This window comes from Ips typographus, linkage group LG2 (assembly GCF_016097725.1).
Source record: "Ips typographus isolate SLU linkage group LG2, UJ_Ityp_2.0, whole genome shotgun sequence".
NCBI classification, from domain to species: domain Eukaryota; kingdom Metazoa; phylum Arthropoda; class Insecta; order Coleoptera; family Curculionidae; genus Ips; species Ips typographus.
Genome location: NC_138423.1, coordinates 3534126 through 3554266, shown reverse-complemented (window position 1 = coordinate 3554266; position 20141 = coordinate 3534126). Strand labels below are relative to the sequence as shown.

Below are 20141 nucleotides of genomic sequence, written 5' to 3'. Positions count from 1 at the left end.
TGGCTACAAATGACCCAATAAGTCAATTTCCATAAATTTTTACCATTTTCCACAATTTTCTCCTTGAAAGTGACTGGAAATGACAAGAATGACTGGAAATAGCGCGTTAAATCAGTGTTCATGGTATTTGACAATTTTTTTAACCTTTTGACTTTGAATATTGACTATCATGCATAGAATGACTGCAGATAGTCTGGAAAGTCAACTTTTAAAAAATGTTGAATTGTCCTTAAAAATTGACTAGAATGACTGCAAATACTCCATTAAGTAAATTTTCATGACATTTTACGATTTTTTAATATGTTAATCATGAAAGTTGACTAGAATGACTGGACATAGCGTGTTAAATCAGGGTTTATGATATTTGACTAGTTTTTTAACGTTTTGACTTTTAAAATTGACCGCAAATAGTCCGGTAAGCCAATTTTCACAAAATTTAACTTTTTCTCAACGTTTTCACTTTGAAAATTGACTATTATGACTGCAAATAGTTGGCTGAATCAGTTTTTATTATATTTGATCCTTTTTAGCGTTTAGACCTTGAAAATTGACTTGCATAACTGACAACTGTAAGTCAAGTAAATGTTCATGATATTTGACTACTTTTTAACGTGTTGACCTAAAACGACTGCAAATACTCCGATGACAATTGCCATAAAATTGGAAAATAGACTAAAACGACTGGAAACGTTTCTTAAGTCAATTTTCAGGAACCTTGACCGATTTTCAACATTTTAGCCACAAAAATTGACCAGAATGACTGAAATTTGCTCACTAAATCAATTTTTATGAGTTTTAAACTTAGATATTCGTAAAGCACAAATATTTTAATTGTCCTTTGTTTTCAATTTTTACAAAAAAAATGTTTAGAAAAATAACTAACATAACCTCAATAAAATATATATTTTTTAAAATCAGACAAATAAGATTTTCCGATTGAACAAATACAATACAGGGTGTTACATTTAAAGTAATCAAATCAGATTACTGCAACTCTGCTAATTCACAGTTAACGCTGTCTCTACTTACAGTTTGTGGCATCAATTTGGGGACACTCTATATAATGGACTTATTATAATAAAATTTAATAAAACCGAAAAAAATTGTATGTATGTGAAATTACTCATGCACCTATGATAATATCTTATACAGGATGTCGCAAATTGCATGTTGCTGCAAAACAAAACATGGTTTTTGGAAAAACTTATTACACCATTTATTTTGTTTATAAAATGTACATTTCTTTTTAAATGTTTAATTATTTTTGCTCTACTGTGAATGGCCTTTTTTGATTGATAATTCAATTTACACATAATCTACAGACGGCAAAATAGAAATGTCTTATTTTTTCAAACCGTTTGAAATGGAATTATTTTACAATAAAGGCAAAAACAGTCACATGATTATTTATTTAGTAAACAACTGTGCAGCTTCGAACATTAAAAATTCAAAATCATTCCAGCTTTAGAGAGTGATAATGAGTAAACTGAGTTAAACTAGGGACACCCGGTATAATCTATGCAAATCTTAAACCAACACAGGCGCTAAGGCAATTTGACAGCAAACAAAGACCTCATCACATGTTTCTGCAAGTTGACTTGAGTTTCAAGTTGGTTCATACAGGGAATAAACATGATTTTGTGTATTGTGATTTTTACTGTAATTTGTAATGTTTTTAGTACAAGTTCAGTGCAAAACGTTCGGGACACTAGTCATGAATTAGCTGTACTAAAACGGGACAAACGTTGGTTGGTTTGGAAAGAAGGAATTAACTGGGTTGCGGTAATTTTCTCTTAATTTTAATAATATATTTGTATATAAGTATTTATTACAAGTAGTGTGTACTGATTTATGTGCGAAACAGATGAGATCAGCATATAATATACTATATTTTGATACTAACATGGAAATAGCATAGCAATAGGAAAACTGTAATTTAGACCCAGAAAATATAATTGGTTGATTTAGAAACTTAACTTAAAATTTAAATTTGTTAATGTCCTGATTGGTCCAAGGCAAATCAAATATGGCACAAGCCGACAACTCCGCAAAAAATAGACAAACAATAATGTTTGTTTATTTTAATAATATTTAATATAACAATCCAGTAAAATCAGTAAAAACAGTTTTAAATTTAATCCCATGGAGTTACAAAACATCGAAACATCCTTGAAAAGTAACAAAATGAGTTCGATTTTAGTTGAATGCATTTTATACCATCATCAGTACATTTTTGGCATTTATAACATTTGGTTGTCTATTTTCGACTTAATTTTAGTCAATTTTTAAATATGACAACCGTCAAAGTTTTCTTCAGAAAGCTGTAAAACCACAACACACTCTAATAATCCAGTAAAATCAGTAAAAACAGTTTCAAAGGTATTTTATAGCTTTATGAGTGGAATTTTGACAGCTATGACATTTGACAGTTCTGTTCTAAACCTAGAAACTGTTAAACTTAATCCCATAGAGGTACAAAACATCGAAACATCCTGTTGACGTGACAATCGCCTTTACCTGCTAATGTCACGTTGACAGCAGATGATTTTACTTACCACAGTCGTAGAAAAAGTATAGTATTCTACACGCATGTAATGACTAGAGTCCGGATTTCTAGAAGATTGGCTTTTTGTAAATAATAAAAGCCACCAACCTTTGACATCTAATGTGAACGATTTATGCAAGCACGCGTCATTTGACTGATTTTGTTGATGCTTTTCTTGCTTTTTTCTTCATTTTGTGCTTATTTTAGTTTTTTGTGCTTATTTACTGCTATTTTTGTATGGTTTAACTAGTTTTTTACAAAACAAGCTTTTCAAGTTTTTAAAAATAAACTAAACTAATAACTGCTTTGACAAAAAATTGCTATATTGAAGGCTTCTGAACGACAAAAACATTTTGCAAAATGTATAAGTATCAACTGAAAACTGACTGAAACAAATTTAAACTGACCAAAAAATTTCCAAATGCTTCTAAAGTAGTCTAAAAAGGTTTTAAAACACTACAGAAACTCCAAAATATGTCTAAAGCCTTCCAAAACAGTCTAGAAGCTTCCAATGGAATTTCCAATGGAAGCTTCTAGAACACTCTAAAGACATCCAAATAATCTTCAACTAGTCCAGAAGCTCTCAAAAAATTTCAAGGCAGTCTAAAGGCTTCCGTATGCTTCTAAAGCAGTCGGAAGTCTTTCAAAACAGTCTAGAAGCTTCCAAAAGCTTTAAAACACTCTAAAGGCTTCCAAATAATCTTCAACTAGTCCAGAAGCTCTCAAAAAATTTCAAGGCAGTCTAAAAGCTTCCGTATGCTTCTAAAGCAGTTTAAAAGCTTCCAAAACTTCAAATTCACATGCTTAAAAGAAGTCCAGAACCATCATGCTTCTAAAGTAGTCGAAAAAAGATTTCAAAACACTACCGAAACTCCAAATTGCTTATCAAGCAGTCTAAAGCCTTTCAAAATAGTCTAGAAGCTTTCAAAATCATTTAGAACAGTCTAAAAGATTCCAAACGCTTTTCAACTAGTCTAGAAGCTCCCAGAAGATATTAAAGCAGTTTAGAAGCTTCCAAAAAATGTTGTGAACCGTGTAAGAGATTCCAAATGCCTCTAAAGCATTCCAGAACCTTCAATATGCTGTTTGAACAGTCCAAAAACCTTCCAAATGCTCTCAAGTAATTCAAAAAAGTTTTGAAAGTTTTCAAAACAGTCTAAAATTTTCCGTATGCTTCTAAAGCAATTTGAAATCTTCAAAAAATTTCTAGAAGTTGAACTCAAAAAATTTTGCATCTGAAAGAGTTTTGTGCTTTTTTACAGATTTTTATGCTTTTTTGAAGAAAATAATTTTGCTTTTTAAACGCTTTTTTCACGACTTTAGTGCTTTTTAATCCGGACTCTAGTAATGACTATTACTCACTCGATAATTTACGCAAACTTTGCCTTATGAAAGTTGAGTAGAATGAATAGTCCGGTAAGTCAATTTTGACTGCTTTTCGACGTTTCGACTTTAAAAATTGACTAAAATGGCTACAAATGACCCAATAAGTCAATTTCCATGAAATTTTACCATTTTCCACAATTTTCTGCTTGAAACTTGACTAGAATGACTGGAAATAGCGCGTTAAATCAGTGTTCGTGATATTTGACCATTTTTTTTTAACCTTTTGACTTTGAATATTGACTATCATGCATAGAATGACTGTAGATAGTCTGGAAAGTCCACTTTTAAAAAATGTTGAATTGTCCTTGAAAATTGACTAGAATGACTGCAAATACTATATTAAGTAAATTTTCATGACATTTTACGATTTTTTAATATGTTAATCTTGAAAGTTGACTAGAATGACTGGACATAGCGTGTTCTCGTCGTTCTTAGCGTAGTCTTTTAACGTTTTGAGTTTTAAAATTGACTAAAGTGACCGCAAATAGTCCGGTAAGCCAATTTTCATAAAATTTTACTTTTTCTCAACGTTTTCACTTTGAAAATTGACTATTATGACTGCAAATAGTTGGCTGAATCAGTTTTTATTATATTTGATCCTTTTTAGCGTTTAGACCTTGAAAATTGACTTGCATAACTGAAAACAGTAAGTCAAGTAAATGTTCATGATATTTGACTACTTTTTAACGTTTTGACCTAAAACGACTGCAAATACTCCGATGACAATTGCCATAAAATTGGAAAATAGACTAAAACGACTGGAAACGTTTCTTAAGTCAATTTTCAGGAACCTTGACCGATTTTTAACATTTTAGCCACTTTACGCAAACTTTGCCTTAGTGAGTAATAGCTATCATTACATGCTCGTTGAATAACATACTATTTGTTCATGTACCTATTTATATTTTTTTTAACGAAATGCTTGTTTTAGATCATATTTGGAATTGGTATTCCCTTTGAAGTGGATGGTCAAAGCATTGTTCTTGGGACTGCAGTCAAAGCTTATTACACTTTACCCGATAACAGTTCATATTTTCTGCATCCGGAGCTGAGCTATGAAAGGAAACGACGAACAGTTTCTAGATGGAACATTTATGCGTTTATTGAGGAATTATTAGAACAGTGAGTAGAAGTTTTAATAAGGGAAAAGTGGTGTGGTTTTACTATATGCATTTTTACTTGTTTGCCAACGTTTCGAAGGATAGTAGGGTTTCAAGACATCATCATTTAAATTAACGACTATCTCGAAAATGTCAGGTTTCTGGTGAAAATTATGTGGATATTTAAAAGTATCAAGAATACTGAATCCTCTTAAAAGTTAGTACTTTTAAGACTCTTCAACCTGTATCCAGAGGAAATTTTCCCCAAAGTCCTCGAAAATGAAGAGGGTGGAAGACGAGTTAACGGCATTCGACTGAACAATTTGCGCCATGCGGACGATACAGTGATTCTCGCCGAAAACATGTCTGACCTTCAAAATATGTTGGATGAAGCATCCCATCTAGTCGAGAATATGGTCTGACACTCAACGTTAAGAAGGCCAAATACATGGTTGTTACCAAAACTGAAGTGCCAAATGAGGATCTGTATGTGGAAGAGGAAAAGCTGGAAAGAGTCGAGAGCTTTAGCTACTTAAAGACAAGTGTCAACTGTTCTGTGGATTATTGTTCAGAAAAAAAGATTTGCATTGAGTAACTCGAATCTTTTAATGCTAATGTATTTCCGGTCCTTCTGTATGGTGTGGAGGCTTGGACCCTAAACTAATAGTGCGAGCAAAAATTGGAAGCCTTTAAGATGTGGACATACCGTAAGATGTTGAGAATACCATGTTACAAACGTAGAGGTCCTAAGAAGAACGGAGAAGGGCGTGGAGATCCTACATAAAGTCAAAAAGAAAAAACTGCAATATCTCCGACACGTTATGAGAGGTCAAAACTATGAGATTCTGCAACTCATCCAGCTGGAGGATCCTCTGTTGGAGGAATATCCTGGTTCACGAGAATGGTTTGGCATCACGTCCTCCACTCTATTTAAAGCTGCAGTTTCCAAAGTAAGAATAGTAATGATGATGGCCAACCTCCGACATGGAGATGGTACATGAAGAAGAAGAAAATTGGTCTGTATGACAGGTGTGCGGTCCAACTATTTGGAGATTGAAGACCTTGATTAGTTGCCACAAGTTTGACACAAATCTCCTGGTTAGACACTCTTTAAATATTATGCAAAGGTGTGAAATCTCTATCTAACTTCAACCTGGTGATTTCAAGACGTTACACGTTATGAGATGTCAAAACTATGAGATTCTGCAACTCATCCAGCAAAAAATCGTGGAAAGGAGGTCTGTTGGAGGAATATCCTGGTTTGGCATCACGTCCTCCACTCTATTTAAAGCTGCAGTTTCCAAAGTAAGAATAGTAATGATGATGGCCAACCTCCGACATGGAGATGGTACATGAAGAAGAAGAAAATTGGGCTGTATGACTTAAGTTTAAGGTCCAACTATTTGGAGATGGAAGACCTTGATTAGTTGCCACAAGTTTGACACAAATCTCCTGGTTAGACACTCTTTAAATATTATGCAAAGGTGTGAAATCTCTATCTAACTTCAACCTGGTGATTTCAAGACGTTACACGTTATGAGAGGTCAAAACTATGAGATTCTGCAACTCATCCAGCAAAAAATCGTGGAAAGGAGGTCTGTTGGAGGAATATCCTGGTTTACGAGAATGGTTTGGCATCACGTCCTCCACTCTATTTAAAGCTGCAGTTTCCAAAGTAAGAATAGTAATGATGATGGCCAACCTCCGACATGGAGATGGTACATGAAGAAGAAGAAAATTGGTCTGTATGACAGGTGTGCGGTCCAACTATTTGAAGATTGAAGACCTTGATTAGTTGCAATATTATGCAAAGGTGTGAAATCTCTATCTAACTTCAACCTGGTGATTTCAAGACTGATCACTGTAGGATACGGATACGAATAAGTTTATCATTACTTTTTGTACTTATTTCAGTAATCATTACACTGACGGTAAAGCATGTTTACTAAAATCCATATGCCAGATATCAGCAATTAAACTCGAGGAAAGGTCCGGCTTATTTGCTGAAATTGTTCACAACATTTTGACGTAAGATTTTCATCAACTTGATAGTCCTAACTTTACCTAACTGGTACTTTTTATGTTACAGTCCTTCCAGTACAAACGAAAATGTCGAAGACCACAGTAATTACGACTACCATTTTGCCGAAAAAGTTGGCAGAGAAGTGGGGACTTGTGACCACATATTTCCAGAGTGTTCTGTAGACCCTATTCAGCAATTTACTAGAATAATGACACGTAACAAGTACACATCATAATACAAATTTCAGTTTTATGTTATGAAGACTAGATTTGTTAATTTAGTTGATTGTTAAAACATTTTTTGACCTGTTAATGCAATTCAGATGTTACCAGATATTTCACTCTACTTGCATTAAATCAGATATTTCTTGCTAAATAGTTAATAAATTAAATATGTGGAAAAGGAAATATCAAAGAAAAAGTAAAACACATATCCATAAGTAGAGACGCTTGTTTTATTAGTTAATATTGATGAAATCACTTTGCTTAATACCGTTCCTTCGCATTCCGGATATGTGGCTTCACAGTCAGTGTTGGCTGCACTTGCTCGGTCATAATGGTCTTTATCTTCATAAAATCCATCTGGTTTCACCCTAAGAAAGGATATCAATTTTGTAGAATTATTTAAAACTACTACTTGAATAAAGCCTTCAAACCTTCTAACTTATATGAAAAACAAATATTATTCTAAATTCTATGAAACGAAATTATCCATTAATGTTAAGCAGGCGTTACATCTATTTATCATAATCATTTAAAAACACTACAGAAACTCCAAAATGCTTCTCAAGCAGTCAAAATCGTTCCAAAACAGTCTAGAAGCTTTGAAAAAGTTTTAGAACACTGCCTCCAAGGCTTCCAAATGATCTTTATCTAGTCTAGAAGCTTTCAAAATATTTCTAAGCAGTCCAAAAGCTTCCATAAGTTTCTAAAGCCGTTCATAAGTTTTCAAATGCTTTAAAAGCAGTGCTTCAATGATTTTTAAACTCTTCAGAATTCTTCCAAGTGCCTTTAAAGTAATCTAAAAAGATTTAAAAACACTTCAGAAACTACAAAATGCTTCTCAAGCAGTCAAAATCGTTCCAAAACAATCTAAAAGCTTCGAAAAAGCGTTAGAACACTGCCTTAAGGCTTCCAAATGATCTTTAACTAGGGTAGAAGCTTTAAAAATCTTTCTAGGCAGTTTAAAAGCTTCCGTATGCTTCTAAAGCAGTTTAAAAGCTTCCATAAGTCCCTAAGCCCGTCCATAAGTTTTCAAATGCTTTAAAAGCAGTTCAAAAGCTTTAATGCTTTTTAAACACTTCAGAAACCTTCCAAATGCTCTTAAAGTAATCTAGAAAGATTTAAAAACACTACGGAAACTCCAATATGCTTCTAAGGCAGTCGGAAGCCTTCCAAAACAGTCTAGAAGATTTAGAAAAGTTTTAGAACACTCTTAAGGATTCCAAATAATTTTTAACTAATCTAGAAGCTTTCAAAATCTTTCTAGGCAGTCTAAAAGCTTCCGTATGCTTCTAAAGCAGTTTAAAAGCTTCCATAAGTCCCTAAGCCCGTCCATAAATTTTCAAATGCTTTAAAAGCAGTCCAAATGCTTAAATGCTTTTAAACACTTCACAAACCTTCCAAATGCTCTTAAAGTAGGTAATCTAAAAAATTTAAAAACACTAGAGAAACTCCATAATGCTTCTCAAGCAGTCGAAATCGTTCCAAAACAGTCTAGAAGCCTCGAAAAAGTTTTAGAACACTACCTCCAAGGGTTTCAAGTGATCTTTAACTAGTCTAGAAGCTTTAAAAATCTTTCTAGGCAGTTTAAAAGCTTCCGTATGCTTCTAAAGCAGTTTAAAAGCTTCCATAAGTCCCTAAGCCCGTCCATAAATTTTCAAATGCTTTAAAAGCAGTCCAAATGCTTAAATGCTTTTAAACACTTCACAAACCTTCCAAATGCTCTTAAAGTAGGTAATCTAAAAAATTTAAAAACACTACAGAAACTCCAAAATGTTTCTAAAGCAGTCGAAAGCCTTTCAAAACAATCTAGAAGCTTCGAAAAAGTTTTAGAACACTCTTAAGGCTTCCAAATGATCTTTAACTAGTCTAGAAGCTTTCAAAATATTTCTAGGCAGTCTAAAAGCTTCCATAAGTCCCTAAGCCCGCCCATAAATTTTCAAATGCTTTAAAAGCAGTTCAAAAGCTTTAATGCTTTTTAAACTCTTCAGAAACCTTCCAAATGCTTTTAAAGTAATCTAGAAAGATTTCGAAAACACTACAAAAACTCCAAAATGCTTCTAAGGCAGTCGAAAGCCTTCCAAAACAGTCTAGAAGCTTTGGAAAAGTTTTAGAACACTCTTTAGGATTCCAAATAATTTTTAACTAGTCTAGAAGCTTTCAAAATCTTTCTAGGCAGGCATTTCAAAAACACTACAGAAACTCCAAAATGTTTCTAAAGCAGTCGAAAGCCTTTCAAAACAATCTAGAAGCTTCGAAAAAGTTTTAGAACACTCTTAAGGCTTCCAAATGATCTTTAACTAGTCTAGAAGCTTTCAAAATATTTCTAGGCAGTCTAAAAGCTTCCATAAGTTTCTAAACCCGTTCATAAGTTTTCAAATGCTTTAAATTTAGTCCAAAAGCTTCAATGATTTTTAAACTCTTCAGAAACCTTCCAAATGCTCTTAAAGTAATCTAAAAAAATGTAAAAACACTATATAAACTCCAAAATGCTTCTAAAGCAGTCAGAAGCGTTTCAAAACAGTCTAGAAGCTTCCAAAAGCTTTTAGAACCGCCTAAAAAATTCCAAATGCTCTTCAACTAGACAAAACATTCTAAAACTTCCAATAAATTCTAGAACCGTTGAAGAATTTCCAAATGCTTCTAAAGCAATCCAGAAACTTCAATATGATCTTTAAACTAAAAAAAAAAGTTTTCAAAACAGTTCAAAATCTTCCGTATACGTCTAAAGCAGTTCAAAAAATTTCTAGAACTCAAAAAAAAATAAATAATTTTGAATCTCTGAAAGAGTTTTGTGTTTTTTTACAGATTTTTATGCTTTTTTGAGGGAAATGCTTTTTAAACGTTTTTTTCACGGTTTTAGTGCTTTTTAACCCGAACTCTACTCATTACACAGATATCGGTCTTTCTAGTACAAATATCTTATTGGGACAACTCTTACTATTGTTTGAAATTGATTGATCAACACCAGCAGAAAATAACTTCTAAACACAAATCACTATATATAATAAAACATAACCTACAACTTCAGTTTCTTCGTTTTCCTCGACGGTTGACGTTTAGTTAAAATTAATATTAGACATACGTCCATGCATTCCGTTTCATTCAACTCACTATAAACAGAAGAGAGATAGGGCACGTGTCCCTTTCTACGTCACAGTTATATGGTGTATCAAATAACTGTTTTTTCGCAGTAAAATGTTCAAATGTCTTACTGCAAACTTCTAATTACAGCAAAAAATTTGGTTTATAAGGGATTTCCATTACAAAAAATAGTGTTTCTTATCTTGACACTATGTTGTCATATCTTGTTCCACCTTGTCTAAATGACATTTATGTCGTATTATGATCGTTCATCGAAAGCTTTAATTTAAGGAAAATTAAAAACAACATATTATTTGTTATTTTTGTTTGCTGAAACCTAAAAATTTGTGATTAATTACGTTGATCAATACGTTGTTAGTGATCTTGATTTTTTTAAAGAATTTTAGCTTTTGGTGTTTTTGGTCTTTGACTTTTTTGATGGTTTGAGTGGAAACATGCATTTTTTAATACATGTTGTAATAAAACTGTGGCTTTTACCCAATTTTAAAGTCAATTTAAACAAAAATGTTGCATATTTTAATTCAAGTCATGCAATTTAGTTTTATATAAATAATATGCTGTATATTGAATTTACTTACTTGAATACGAGTTTTAGAAACTCCTCCCAAAATGATCCTTTTCCCTTTGGCGTGTTGTGTACTTGACAAATAATTTTCAAAATGCAACTTTTCCCATTTGTTGACAACCTGTAACAGAGTGAGTTTTATAATTTTTTGTGTAGCTTATTGTTTATTGAGGAATATTTAGGAGTAAGCGTTTGTGTTTTTATTTTCTTTGTCCATTTGTGATTTATTTTAGCTTATCCCTTTGTCATTTATTATTCAATGAGTGTGTAATGATAGTTATTACTCACGAAGATGAAGTTTGCGACGCAATCCGAACACGAGTGCTGTAAATCATCGAGTGAGTAATAGCCATTACAAACGAGTAGAATACTATACTTTATCTACGACTACCACTGTGGTAAGTATGTGAAGCTTCACAGTGAACATTGTGAATTTTTCTATGTTTCCATAACCCATTATATTTTGTGTACAAAAATTGAAATTTTATTATGACTCAAATTTGCATGAAACAAACTCTGCGCTCAATTAGGTTTATCATAAGCATTAAAAAGGTATAGCAATCAAAAATAGGTCATAATGACGATTTTCGTTTCACATTGCTCTTGATTGGTTGACAGAAAATTCTGCAGCTTTTATTGAACTACCATCAGTCACAACAGCAATTTGTACGTCTTAATTAAAATAGTTTACCGACGACATCAGTGTAAATAGCTATTTACGCATAGTTTTCCGTTACGTAATAAACCTCTTTACGCACAGTTGTAAAAAAAACGCACAGCTGGAAAAAAGCGCACAGTTTTAAGATCGGCCACAAACTATCGCTCTAATTCTGGGAAAAATTGATTTTGTTTACATTTCTTCCTTTATCAGAGTATATTAGATGGAGATCATCGCGTAATGCATTGTTTATACAGTTTTAAGTAACTACCACTTCGTCTAGAATATTACCTGCAATAGCAAACACATCAAGTAATATTACTGAAAGTTTTCCCTTTCTTCTTAATAACTGTAAGGTCACCATAAATAATTATTTTAAGAACAACACTAATAATTATTATTTAAGTAACATGATTTGTGAATTTTTTTAATTACGTTATTATTTTTTTCTTTAGTGGCATAATGTCTATGATTAGTACAAATATGATGTCAATACGTTGAAAATATACTTTTTCAATGAAAAGTTACTCTGAATTATATGAATTGCGAAAACAGGACTTTACATTTGGTCGTAGGTAAAGTATAGTACGACACGTGTGCTCTAAGGCATTTTACGCACTCATAGAATTACACACTCGCCGCTACGCGGTTTTGCGCGTCACTTTTTCCATATCGTGCGTAAAATGCTACGTAATATACTATTTTGTACTTTTAAAAATGTAAAGGCATAATTTATAACAAATTGTTTTTTTGGCGCAAAAGCTAATACAAATCGAACTATCAATCGATGAGCTATTTAACACGTTATATAGTGCTTTTTTGGTTCGAATGAATAACAAAAGTGAATGATGGTTTTTAAGAAACAAAACGTTGGGATAAAGTTTCATAAACTCAAAAAGGCAAAATGAATAACAACAAAAAGCAGAATTTCACCTTTTTGAAAATATCACAAAAATTATAGAAAATATACTTGTTTTTTTCTATTTCTTGAAAAACTTCTTTTTCGTAAATTCTAAAACTAATCAATACTATTTATTATAATTTTAAAAATTGCTTAAAACTCACGCAGAAATTAAATCCTCAAGCTTTGAATACAAATCTCGTCTGGTTATTCTGTGAATATTGTGGTAATGTTCCCTGCTAACTGGATATACATTTCTAGCAGTTGATGCTTGGAATTGTGTTCTAGAACGTCCAGTATCAAATTTCCTACAAATTGCATTAATTTTATTTGTTTGAATAAACTTAGTTATTGTGTTACCTTCGATTTTGCCAGTTATTATAATTGTTCCACGTATTACCGCCCTTATATTTCTGTAAATAATTTGGTTTATAAACAGGTGACATGTGTTGCCTCCTATTTCCATTCATATTGTAATTATTGTAATAACTGAATCCATTTTTACTTGATACATCAAATGGATTCAAATAGGATGTTACTGGTTGCTTTGCAACTTTGTTCGAATTGTATTTTTTTCTTATTTGGTATTTGTTATCTATTTTGCTCTGCCATCCGTCAGGATTGTCCGCTTGATGTGGATCCTCCCATCCTGTAGGAGATTGCCCTTCCCACCCTAGAAATAGAATTAATGTACAGGAAATTCAAACTAAATAGAAACATGGAAACTATTATTAAGATATTCAGAAGCAAACATCAAAAAGTTTAAAAAATCTGGTCATATGTGAGGTTTACGAGTTATTTTTTGACACTGAAGATAGTAAAAGCAAACAGGATTTTTGGACTACTTTTTACTGGCGTTGAATTTTTTAGACTAGGAACTGTGTAAAACTGATCATTCAAGACTTGTGAGAGTCCAAATTTGCACTGAATAGTCTCAAAACTTGTTATTTACTACTAGGAATAATTCAGTTCATAGTGCAATCCATTGTTGAGTGTCTGAAACTGGATTTGAAGCACTAAAAACAGTCCGGAAATCAAGACAAAGATTGTTACGAATAAAACTCGATTTTTACAACTAAAAGTAGTCTAAAAGTTGACTTTTACGACTAGAAATGAGAAAGACAGTTTTTAAGCCTTTTCAGTCAATTTTCAAGACTAAAGTCTTTCAATTTGTCTGAAAACTATGACGACTGACTACAAAGACAGTTTTTAAGCCTCTTAAGTCAATTTTCAAGACTAAAGTCTCTCATTTTGTCTGAAAACAACGACGATTGACTACAAAGACAGTTTTTAAGCCTCTTAAGTCAATTTTCAACACTAAAGTCTTTCAATTTGTCTGAAAACTATGACGACTAACTACAAAGACAGTTTTTAAGCCTCTTAACTCAATTTTCAAGACTAAAGTCTTTCAATTTGTCTGAAAAGACTACAAAGACAGTTTTTAAGCCTCTTAAGTCAATTTTCAAGACTAAAGTCTTCCAATTTGTCTGAAAACTATGACGATTGACTACAAAGACAGTTTTTAAGCCTCTTAAGTCAATTTTTTAGATTAAAGTCTTTCAATTTGTCTGAAAACTATGACGATTAACTACAAAGGCAGTTTTTAATCCTCTTAAGTCAATTTTCAAAACTAAAGTCTTTCAAATTGTCTGAAAACTATGACGATTGACTACAAAGACAGTTTTTAAGCCTCTTAAGTCAATTTTTTAGACTAAAGTCTTTCAATTTGTTTGAAAACTATGACGATTGACTACAAAGACGGTTTTTAAGCCTCTTAAGTCAATTTTCAAGACTAAAGTCTTTCAATTTGTCTGAAAACTATGACGACTGACTACAAAAACAGTTTTTAAGCCTCTTAACTCAGTTTTCAAGACTAAAGTCTTTCAATTTGTCTGAAAACTATGACGACTGACTACAAAGACAGTTTTTAAGCCTCTTAAGTCAATTTTCAAGACTAAAGTCTTTCAATTTGTCTGAAAACTATGACGACTAACTACAAAGACAGTTTTTAAGCCTCTTAAGTCAATTTTTCAGACTAAAGTCTTTCAATTTGTATGAAAACTACGACGATTGACTACAAAGACAGTTTTTAAGCCTCTTAAGTCAGTTTTCAAGACTAAAGTCTTTCAATTTGTCTGAAAACTACGACGATTGACTACAAAGACAGTTTTTAAGCCTCTTAAGTCAATTTTCAAGACTAAAGTCTTCCAATTTGTCTGATAACTATAACGATTGACTACAAAGACAGTTTTTAAGCCTCTTAAGTCAATTTTCAAGACTAAAGTCTTTCAATTTGTCTGAAAACTACGACGATTGACTACAAAGACAGTTTTTAAGCCTCTTAAGTCAATTTTTTAGACTAAAGTCTTTAAATTTGTCTGAAAACTATGACGATTAACTACAAAGACAGTTTTTAATCCTCTTAAGTCAATTTTCAAAACTAAAGTCTTTCAAATTGTCTGAAAACTATGACGATTGACTACAAAGACAGTTTTTTAGCCTCTTAAGTCAATTTTCGCCGTTTTTGAGACAATTTTTAAGTTGTTGAGTTGATTTTGGCTCTTTGAACGTAATAACTCAAAAATCAGAATTTTATAAGAGATACTTACTTTTAACTGAACTTTGAAGTATTGTATCTTCCCATTTGTCAGGAAAACGATATAATGTAATATGTCAACTTATTTTTTGATGGTCTATCGAATGCTGATATATATACAGGGTAATTCAAATTCGACCCTCACCATTGGGATCTCAGAAACCATAAGAGATACGAGAAAGTTTAAATTGGGGCAAAGTTGCGCAATTTAAAGCTCAACCAAATGCTGTTTTAAAAATTTTGATTTTCCGAGTACTTCCGAAGATATCCGAAAAAAACTGAAAATTTGATTTTTTGTTTTTATTTATTTCTAACCTTATTTGAAGAGATATCCCAAAACTAAAAGCATCTTTTCATTGCCACTTTTTCCTAGCTATTCGATGATGGATTCAAATTTGCCACACGACGTTTCGTTTTCTGTCAGTCATCATCAACTTTCTTTTTTCTTATGGGCGCCATATTGGATTTTTAGCCCACCAAATAGTACGTTTTATTCTGATTTTAGTGATGTATAATAACTTATGATTTGCTTCATAAATAACAAAATAATTCAATAAAAACTATTTTTACTTTAGTTATTGGCTTTGAGTTAATGGGCCGTTTTAAAAAATGTCATTATTTGACAGTACTTGTCAAACACGATAATTCGGACGAACATTAGAGCAAGTCAATCATAGTTAAAAATGTATCTAGAAAAGAAACCCCCGCAGAAAATGTTAACTATTTAGGTTAATCAGAAAAAGAGATTTGTTAGCATTATCTCTAACTTAAAAGGCTTATTTATGTTTCCAAGAGAAAGATCATCATTTTAGGAACTTAATTTTTTGCCAAATTTCAATTTTTTATAATGTTAAGTGCAAGTTTATAGTTATTTATTTTGGAAGTGACAAACCATTTTTTATTCATTCATATTTATTCGAGTGAATAAACCGGTTTAAGTCACGTGTCTTATACAGTATTTTATTAAATTTCGACTTCTTATATTAAAAAAAAAAACTAAAATTACAGTTCTATTAAATTTGCACCGCGCCCCGTAGATGTAACATTGATGTTTGTTTGTTTACATCTGTAAATAAGCGAATGTCATTCAGAGTGATTTAATAGTTATTAATACAGCAAGTGACTTAAACCATTTTTTATTCACGAAAAGAACAACTAGGTCCACAAGCGTAGCGAGTGGCCTAAGCTCTTCGAGTGAATAAACCGGTTTAAGTCACGTGTACACCTTTGTGACTAAGTATGTTCAGGTCAATTGCGTGTGACAAGTACTACCAAGTAATCTTCATAAAACGTCTCATTCACTCAAAGGTAACAAAGATAAAATCTCTAAAAGCTCTAATGATCGTCCAAATTATCGTGTTTGACAAGTACTGTCAAATAATGACATTTTTTAAAACGGCCCATTAACTCAAAGCCAATAACTAAAGTAAAAATAGTTTTTATTGAATTATTTTGTTATTTATGAAGCAAATCATAAGTTATTATACATCACTAAAATCAGAATAAAACGTACTATTTGGTGGGCTAAAAATCCAATATGGCGCCCATAAGAAAAAAGAAAGTTGATGATGGCTGCCAAAAAACGAAACGTCGTGTGGCAAATTTGAATCCATCATCGAATAGCTGAGAAAAAGTGGCAATGAAAAGGTGCTTTTAGTTTTGGAATATGTCTTCAAATAAGATTAGAAATAAATAAAAACAAAAAATCAAATTTTCAGTTTTTTTCGGATATCTTTGGAAGTACTCGGAAAATAGAAATTTTTAAAACTGCATTTGGTTGAGCTTTGCATTGCGCAACTTTGCCCCAATTTAAACTTTCTCGTATCTCTTATAGTTTCCGAGATCCCAATGGTGAGGGTCGAATTTGAATTACCCTGTATATTGACATTTAATTCTGGACCACCCTGTATAATTATTCAAAAAGTATTAAACTTTATAATGTTCAATCTGGAATTTAGAGAAGAGACAAAATTTTAGAGAATTGTTGCCATTACCCCACAACACATTTCTATACTTAATAATATTTCTGCAATTGAAGTGACAACTTAAAATCTGTTAAAAGAACACCAACAAGTATTAAATAGGCATAAATCGATTTGAAAACAAGAGTATACAGAAAGCCAACCCACACAAACATCTAAACTACAGTTAAAAAAGATATTATAGACAAAAAATAATTATTTGTAATAACGAATAATTCGGTAAAAAAAAACAGACAAAAAGAATAGGAAACTTTGCCATTGGTGAATTCATTGCAGGACAACAAACGCAAACAGCACATTCAGGAGTTTCACAGAAAGAAGAAAATGTAGGAAGAAATGACATCCTGAACATCACGATAACCAGGAATCTGATGATGGAGCAAGTATTGGTTCGGAACAAAAATTCTTCCGGCTATAGCCGTATCCTGCTGCAGCTGGAGACCAGAAGCCATCACCTGCAGATAAACCGATTGTGACTGATGATGTTCTTCCAGCGTGGTTTATTATCAATCCCCAGTCTGGAAACAACAGCAGGAATTGAGGACGTAGATTAAACTTTAGTGCAGGATATCAAACAGGCGCTTCCGCAAGATCTACAGTGACAAACCTGATATTCCCTTTTATGGTGCAGGTTTCCCAAGAACAACTGTCAACCTCCTAAAGAAACAATTCCGGGAGACATCAACTCATTGTCGTCCAAAAATGGGTCAGACCAAACCAACTCCAGGAAATCTTGCGGGATCTCAACATCCGAAAGAAACCAAGATGAAAATAGACAACATGCTAAGGGAACTGGCTGGCTGAATATTGTCAACGCCTGTCATTCTGTTTTCGAAACCATAAAAGGACAATTTATTTTCCCAGAATTACCTTCTTTGGCATCAGAAAAACGTGACAGAAATCACCATCTACAAGAGGCTAGGAGAGGACTTGCACGTCATCCCCGAAGCACAATTAGGAGAATGCTATCTAAGGAACTCTTTGGATGACGTATCACAGTTGGATCGAATAAGAAAGAGGCAATAGAAGCCGCCATGTTGGATGTTTTTAAGGCCTTCAACAAGGTTTCATATAACTCTTTTGATCAAGATGCTGGACGCCATCTTTACCTTTTTTTTTCATTTCCACATAAGAGATAATTGAGTTATTACGTTCAAAGATCCAAAACCAACCTAACCCAACTTAAAAATTGGCTTGGAAACAGTGAAAATTGACTTAAGAAGGTTAAAAAATGCCTTTGTAGCCAACTGTGAAAACTGACTTAGAAACCAGTAAATTTACTTTGTAACGGTGAAAATTGGTTTGAGAGGTTTAAAAGTTTTCTTTGTAACCAGTTTTCCTAGTTTTCAGACAAATTAAAATACTTTAGTATTGAAAACTGTGAAAATTTACTTGAGAGGCTTAAAAACTGTCTTTGTATTCAGTCGTCATAGTATTCACATAAGTTGAATAACTTTAGCATTGAAAATTGACTTGTAGACATGAAAAACTACTTTCTCTAGAATTTTTGACTACAAATTCACACATTTAAGCCTTGAAAATTGACTTGCACACCAAAAAAGCTTAAAATTTGCATTGGAAATAAGTTTTCATAATTTGAAAACACATTTCATTATTTTTAGTTTTGAAAATAGTCTTAAATACAGGATATTGCCATTAGATTCATGAAGACTCACTTGAAGACTAACTTTTTAAGTTTTTTACTTTGCTTTTAGTCTTGATATCCGGACTGTTTTAATTTTAGTGAGACAAAAGTCCGAAAAATAAATAAGTAACTCCTCTCAACCCAGTTATAAACAATACCATGCTCATCTGTGGGATATTCTATGTGAGGCAATTCCGTAGTCGTAGTCGGTTCAGGTTCTTCCTTCTTCTTAAACTTGCCATCAAGAAAAACAGGAGTGGAAGGCAACTCCCAAGCCAAACCTGCAGTGTTTCCGTAGACAAAAAATCCTATCCCATCAATTGATGGGTAGGCAAGATCATACACTAAAATTCCAACCTGATTATCCCAATTCTTAATCTGCAAATATTTTTAAAAACTTACCCAGTTGAAAAGAACTTCCTTCCGGAAACACTAAATATCTCCTAGGTCTGGAGAGTAAATGTGTATCATTGTGATCTTTTAAGCTGAACTCAATATCTTCGTTTAAACTTCCTGAAGTAAAGTTGATGGGCCAAAGTACACCGAATAGTAAAACACAAATTTTAAACACCCAATGCATATTTTTACGCATTTACCGGTTAGACCGACCGTTTTGTCAACAAAATCAATTATTACAGATCGGACGGATGTAAAGCATTACAATCTAAGCAAGTTAGAAATAACGGACTGTTACAGTTACACAAATTGGTTTATTGATGTTTGCATTTCTTAAAGTGAAAAAATACGTTATGTTTGGATAACGGTTTGATGGGAGATTTGACATCAAACTAGGTTAAACCAGACAGAGTTCGGGTTTTGCATTATGTAATATGTTTTATCTTCCGGGAAATACTCACATCACCTAAATTTACTGTATTTTGTGATCAAAAGTTTCGCAATTTGACCGTCATTTAAATTTCAGTTAGTGGTAGAATTGTTTTTAAAAATTGCGTTCATTATGAACAATGACTGCAAACAAACAACAATTCTCTATGAATCTTTATGAACAATGGAGGTCACAACAGGAAATCAAAATATTATATACATCAAAGTTCAAATTGCTCTAATTCTCAGCAGAGCAGTTACTTATTGTTTCTTTCACCAGAAGATTTTGGAATTTCTTCTACAACAATATTCTTTCTGGATTGGGTAATATTTGGAACATATTCGGCACAGAAGACTCAGGTAGCATCTTCAGTTGAAGGAACTAAAGTTATCAAAGTAAAAGTCTTCATATGAAAATGTTGAAGCTTATTCTGTGAAGACAAAACATAGAAGGGCATAGTTGGTACATCTGTCACTTAAAAGTGCTAAATTGCTACAATTTCTTCTCAATTGATGTCAAACAGGTCGTGATGAAGATAAATACCCAATCTATTTTCTTTTTGTTTTCAAGCATCATTGATTTGATCAG

The 20141-nt window shown here is 32.5% G+C and overlaps 2 protein-coding genes across 2 annotated transcripts; one reads left to right on the top strand and one right to left on the bottom strand.

Moving 5' to 3' along the window:
* The first annotated feature begins 1566 nt into the window (after positions 1-1566).
* LOC145724969 (uncharacterized) lies at positions 1567-7497 on the top strand. Its single transcript, XM_081973484.1, has 4 exons — positions 1567-1782; positions 4863-5053; positions 6946-7059; positions 7121-7497. Exons 1-4 carry the CDS (start codon positions 1633-1635, stop codon positions 7287-7289), a joined length of 624 nt encoding a protein of 207 aa, XP_081829610.1. The 5' UTR covers positions 1567-1632; the 3' UTR covers positions 7290-7497.
* LOC145725677 (uncharacterized) lies at positions 7433-19512 on the bottom strand. Its single transcript, XM_081974517.1, has 6 exons — positions 19130-19512; positions 18886-19071; positions 12865-13177; positions 12669-12812; positions 10959-11066; positions 7433-7646 (listed from the first exon to the last, which is right to left on the bottom strand). Exons 1-6 carry the CDS (start codon positions 19317-19319, stop codon positions 7433-7435), a joined length of 1155 nt encoding a protein of 384 aa, XP_081830643.1. The 5' UTR covers positions 19320-19512.
* Between the last annotated feature and the right edge of the window lie 629 nt (positions 19513-20141).

Coding starts and splice junctions, on each gene's coding strand:
- LOC145724969 (XM_081973484.1), top strand. CDS start 1,633: ATGATTTTGTGTATTGTGATTTTTACTGTAATTTGTAATGTTTTTAGT. Junction 1,783..4,862: donor AAGGAATTAACTGGGTTGCG/GTAATTTTCTCT, acceptor TGCTTGTTTTAG/ATCATATTTGGAATTGGTAT. Junction 5,054..6,945: donor ATTGAGGAATTATTAGAACA/GTGAGTAGAAGT, acceptor TACTTATTTCAG/TAATCATTACACTGACGGTA.
- LOC145725677 (XM_081974517.1), bottom strand. CDS start 19,319: ATGCGTAAAAATATGCATTGGGTGTTTAAAATTTGTGTTTTACTATTC. Junction 19,072..19,129: donor AGGAAGTTCTTTTCAACTGG/GTAAGTTTTTAA, acceptor TTGGAATTTTAG/TGTATGATCTTGCCTACCCA. Junction 7,647..10,958: donor TTTCTAAAACTCGTATTCAA/GTAAGTAAATTC, acceptor ATCCTTTCTTAG/GGTGAAACCAGATGGATTTT.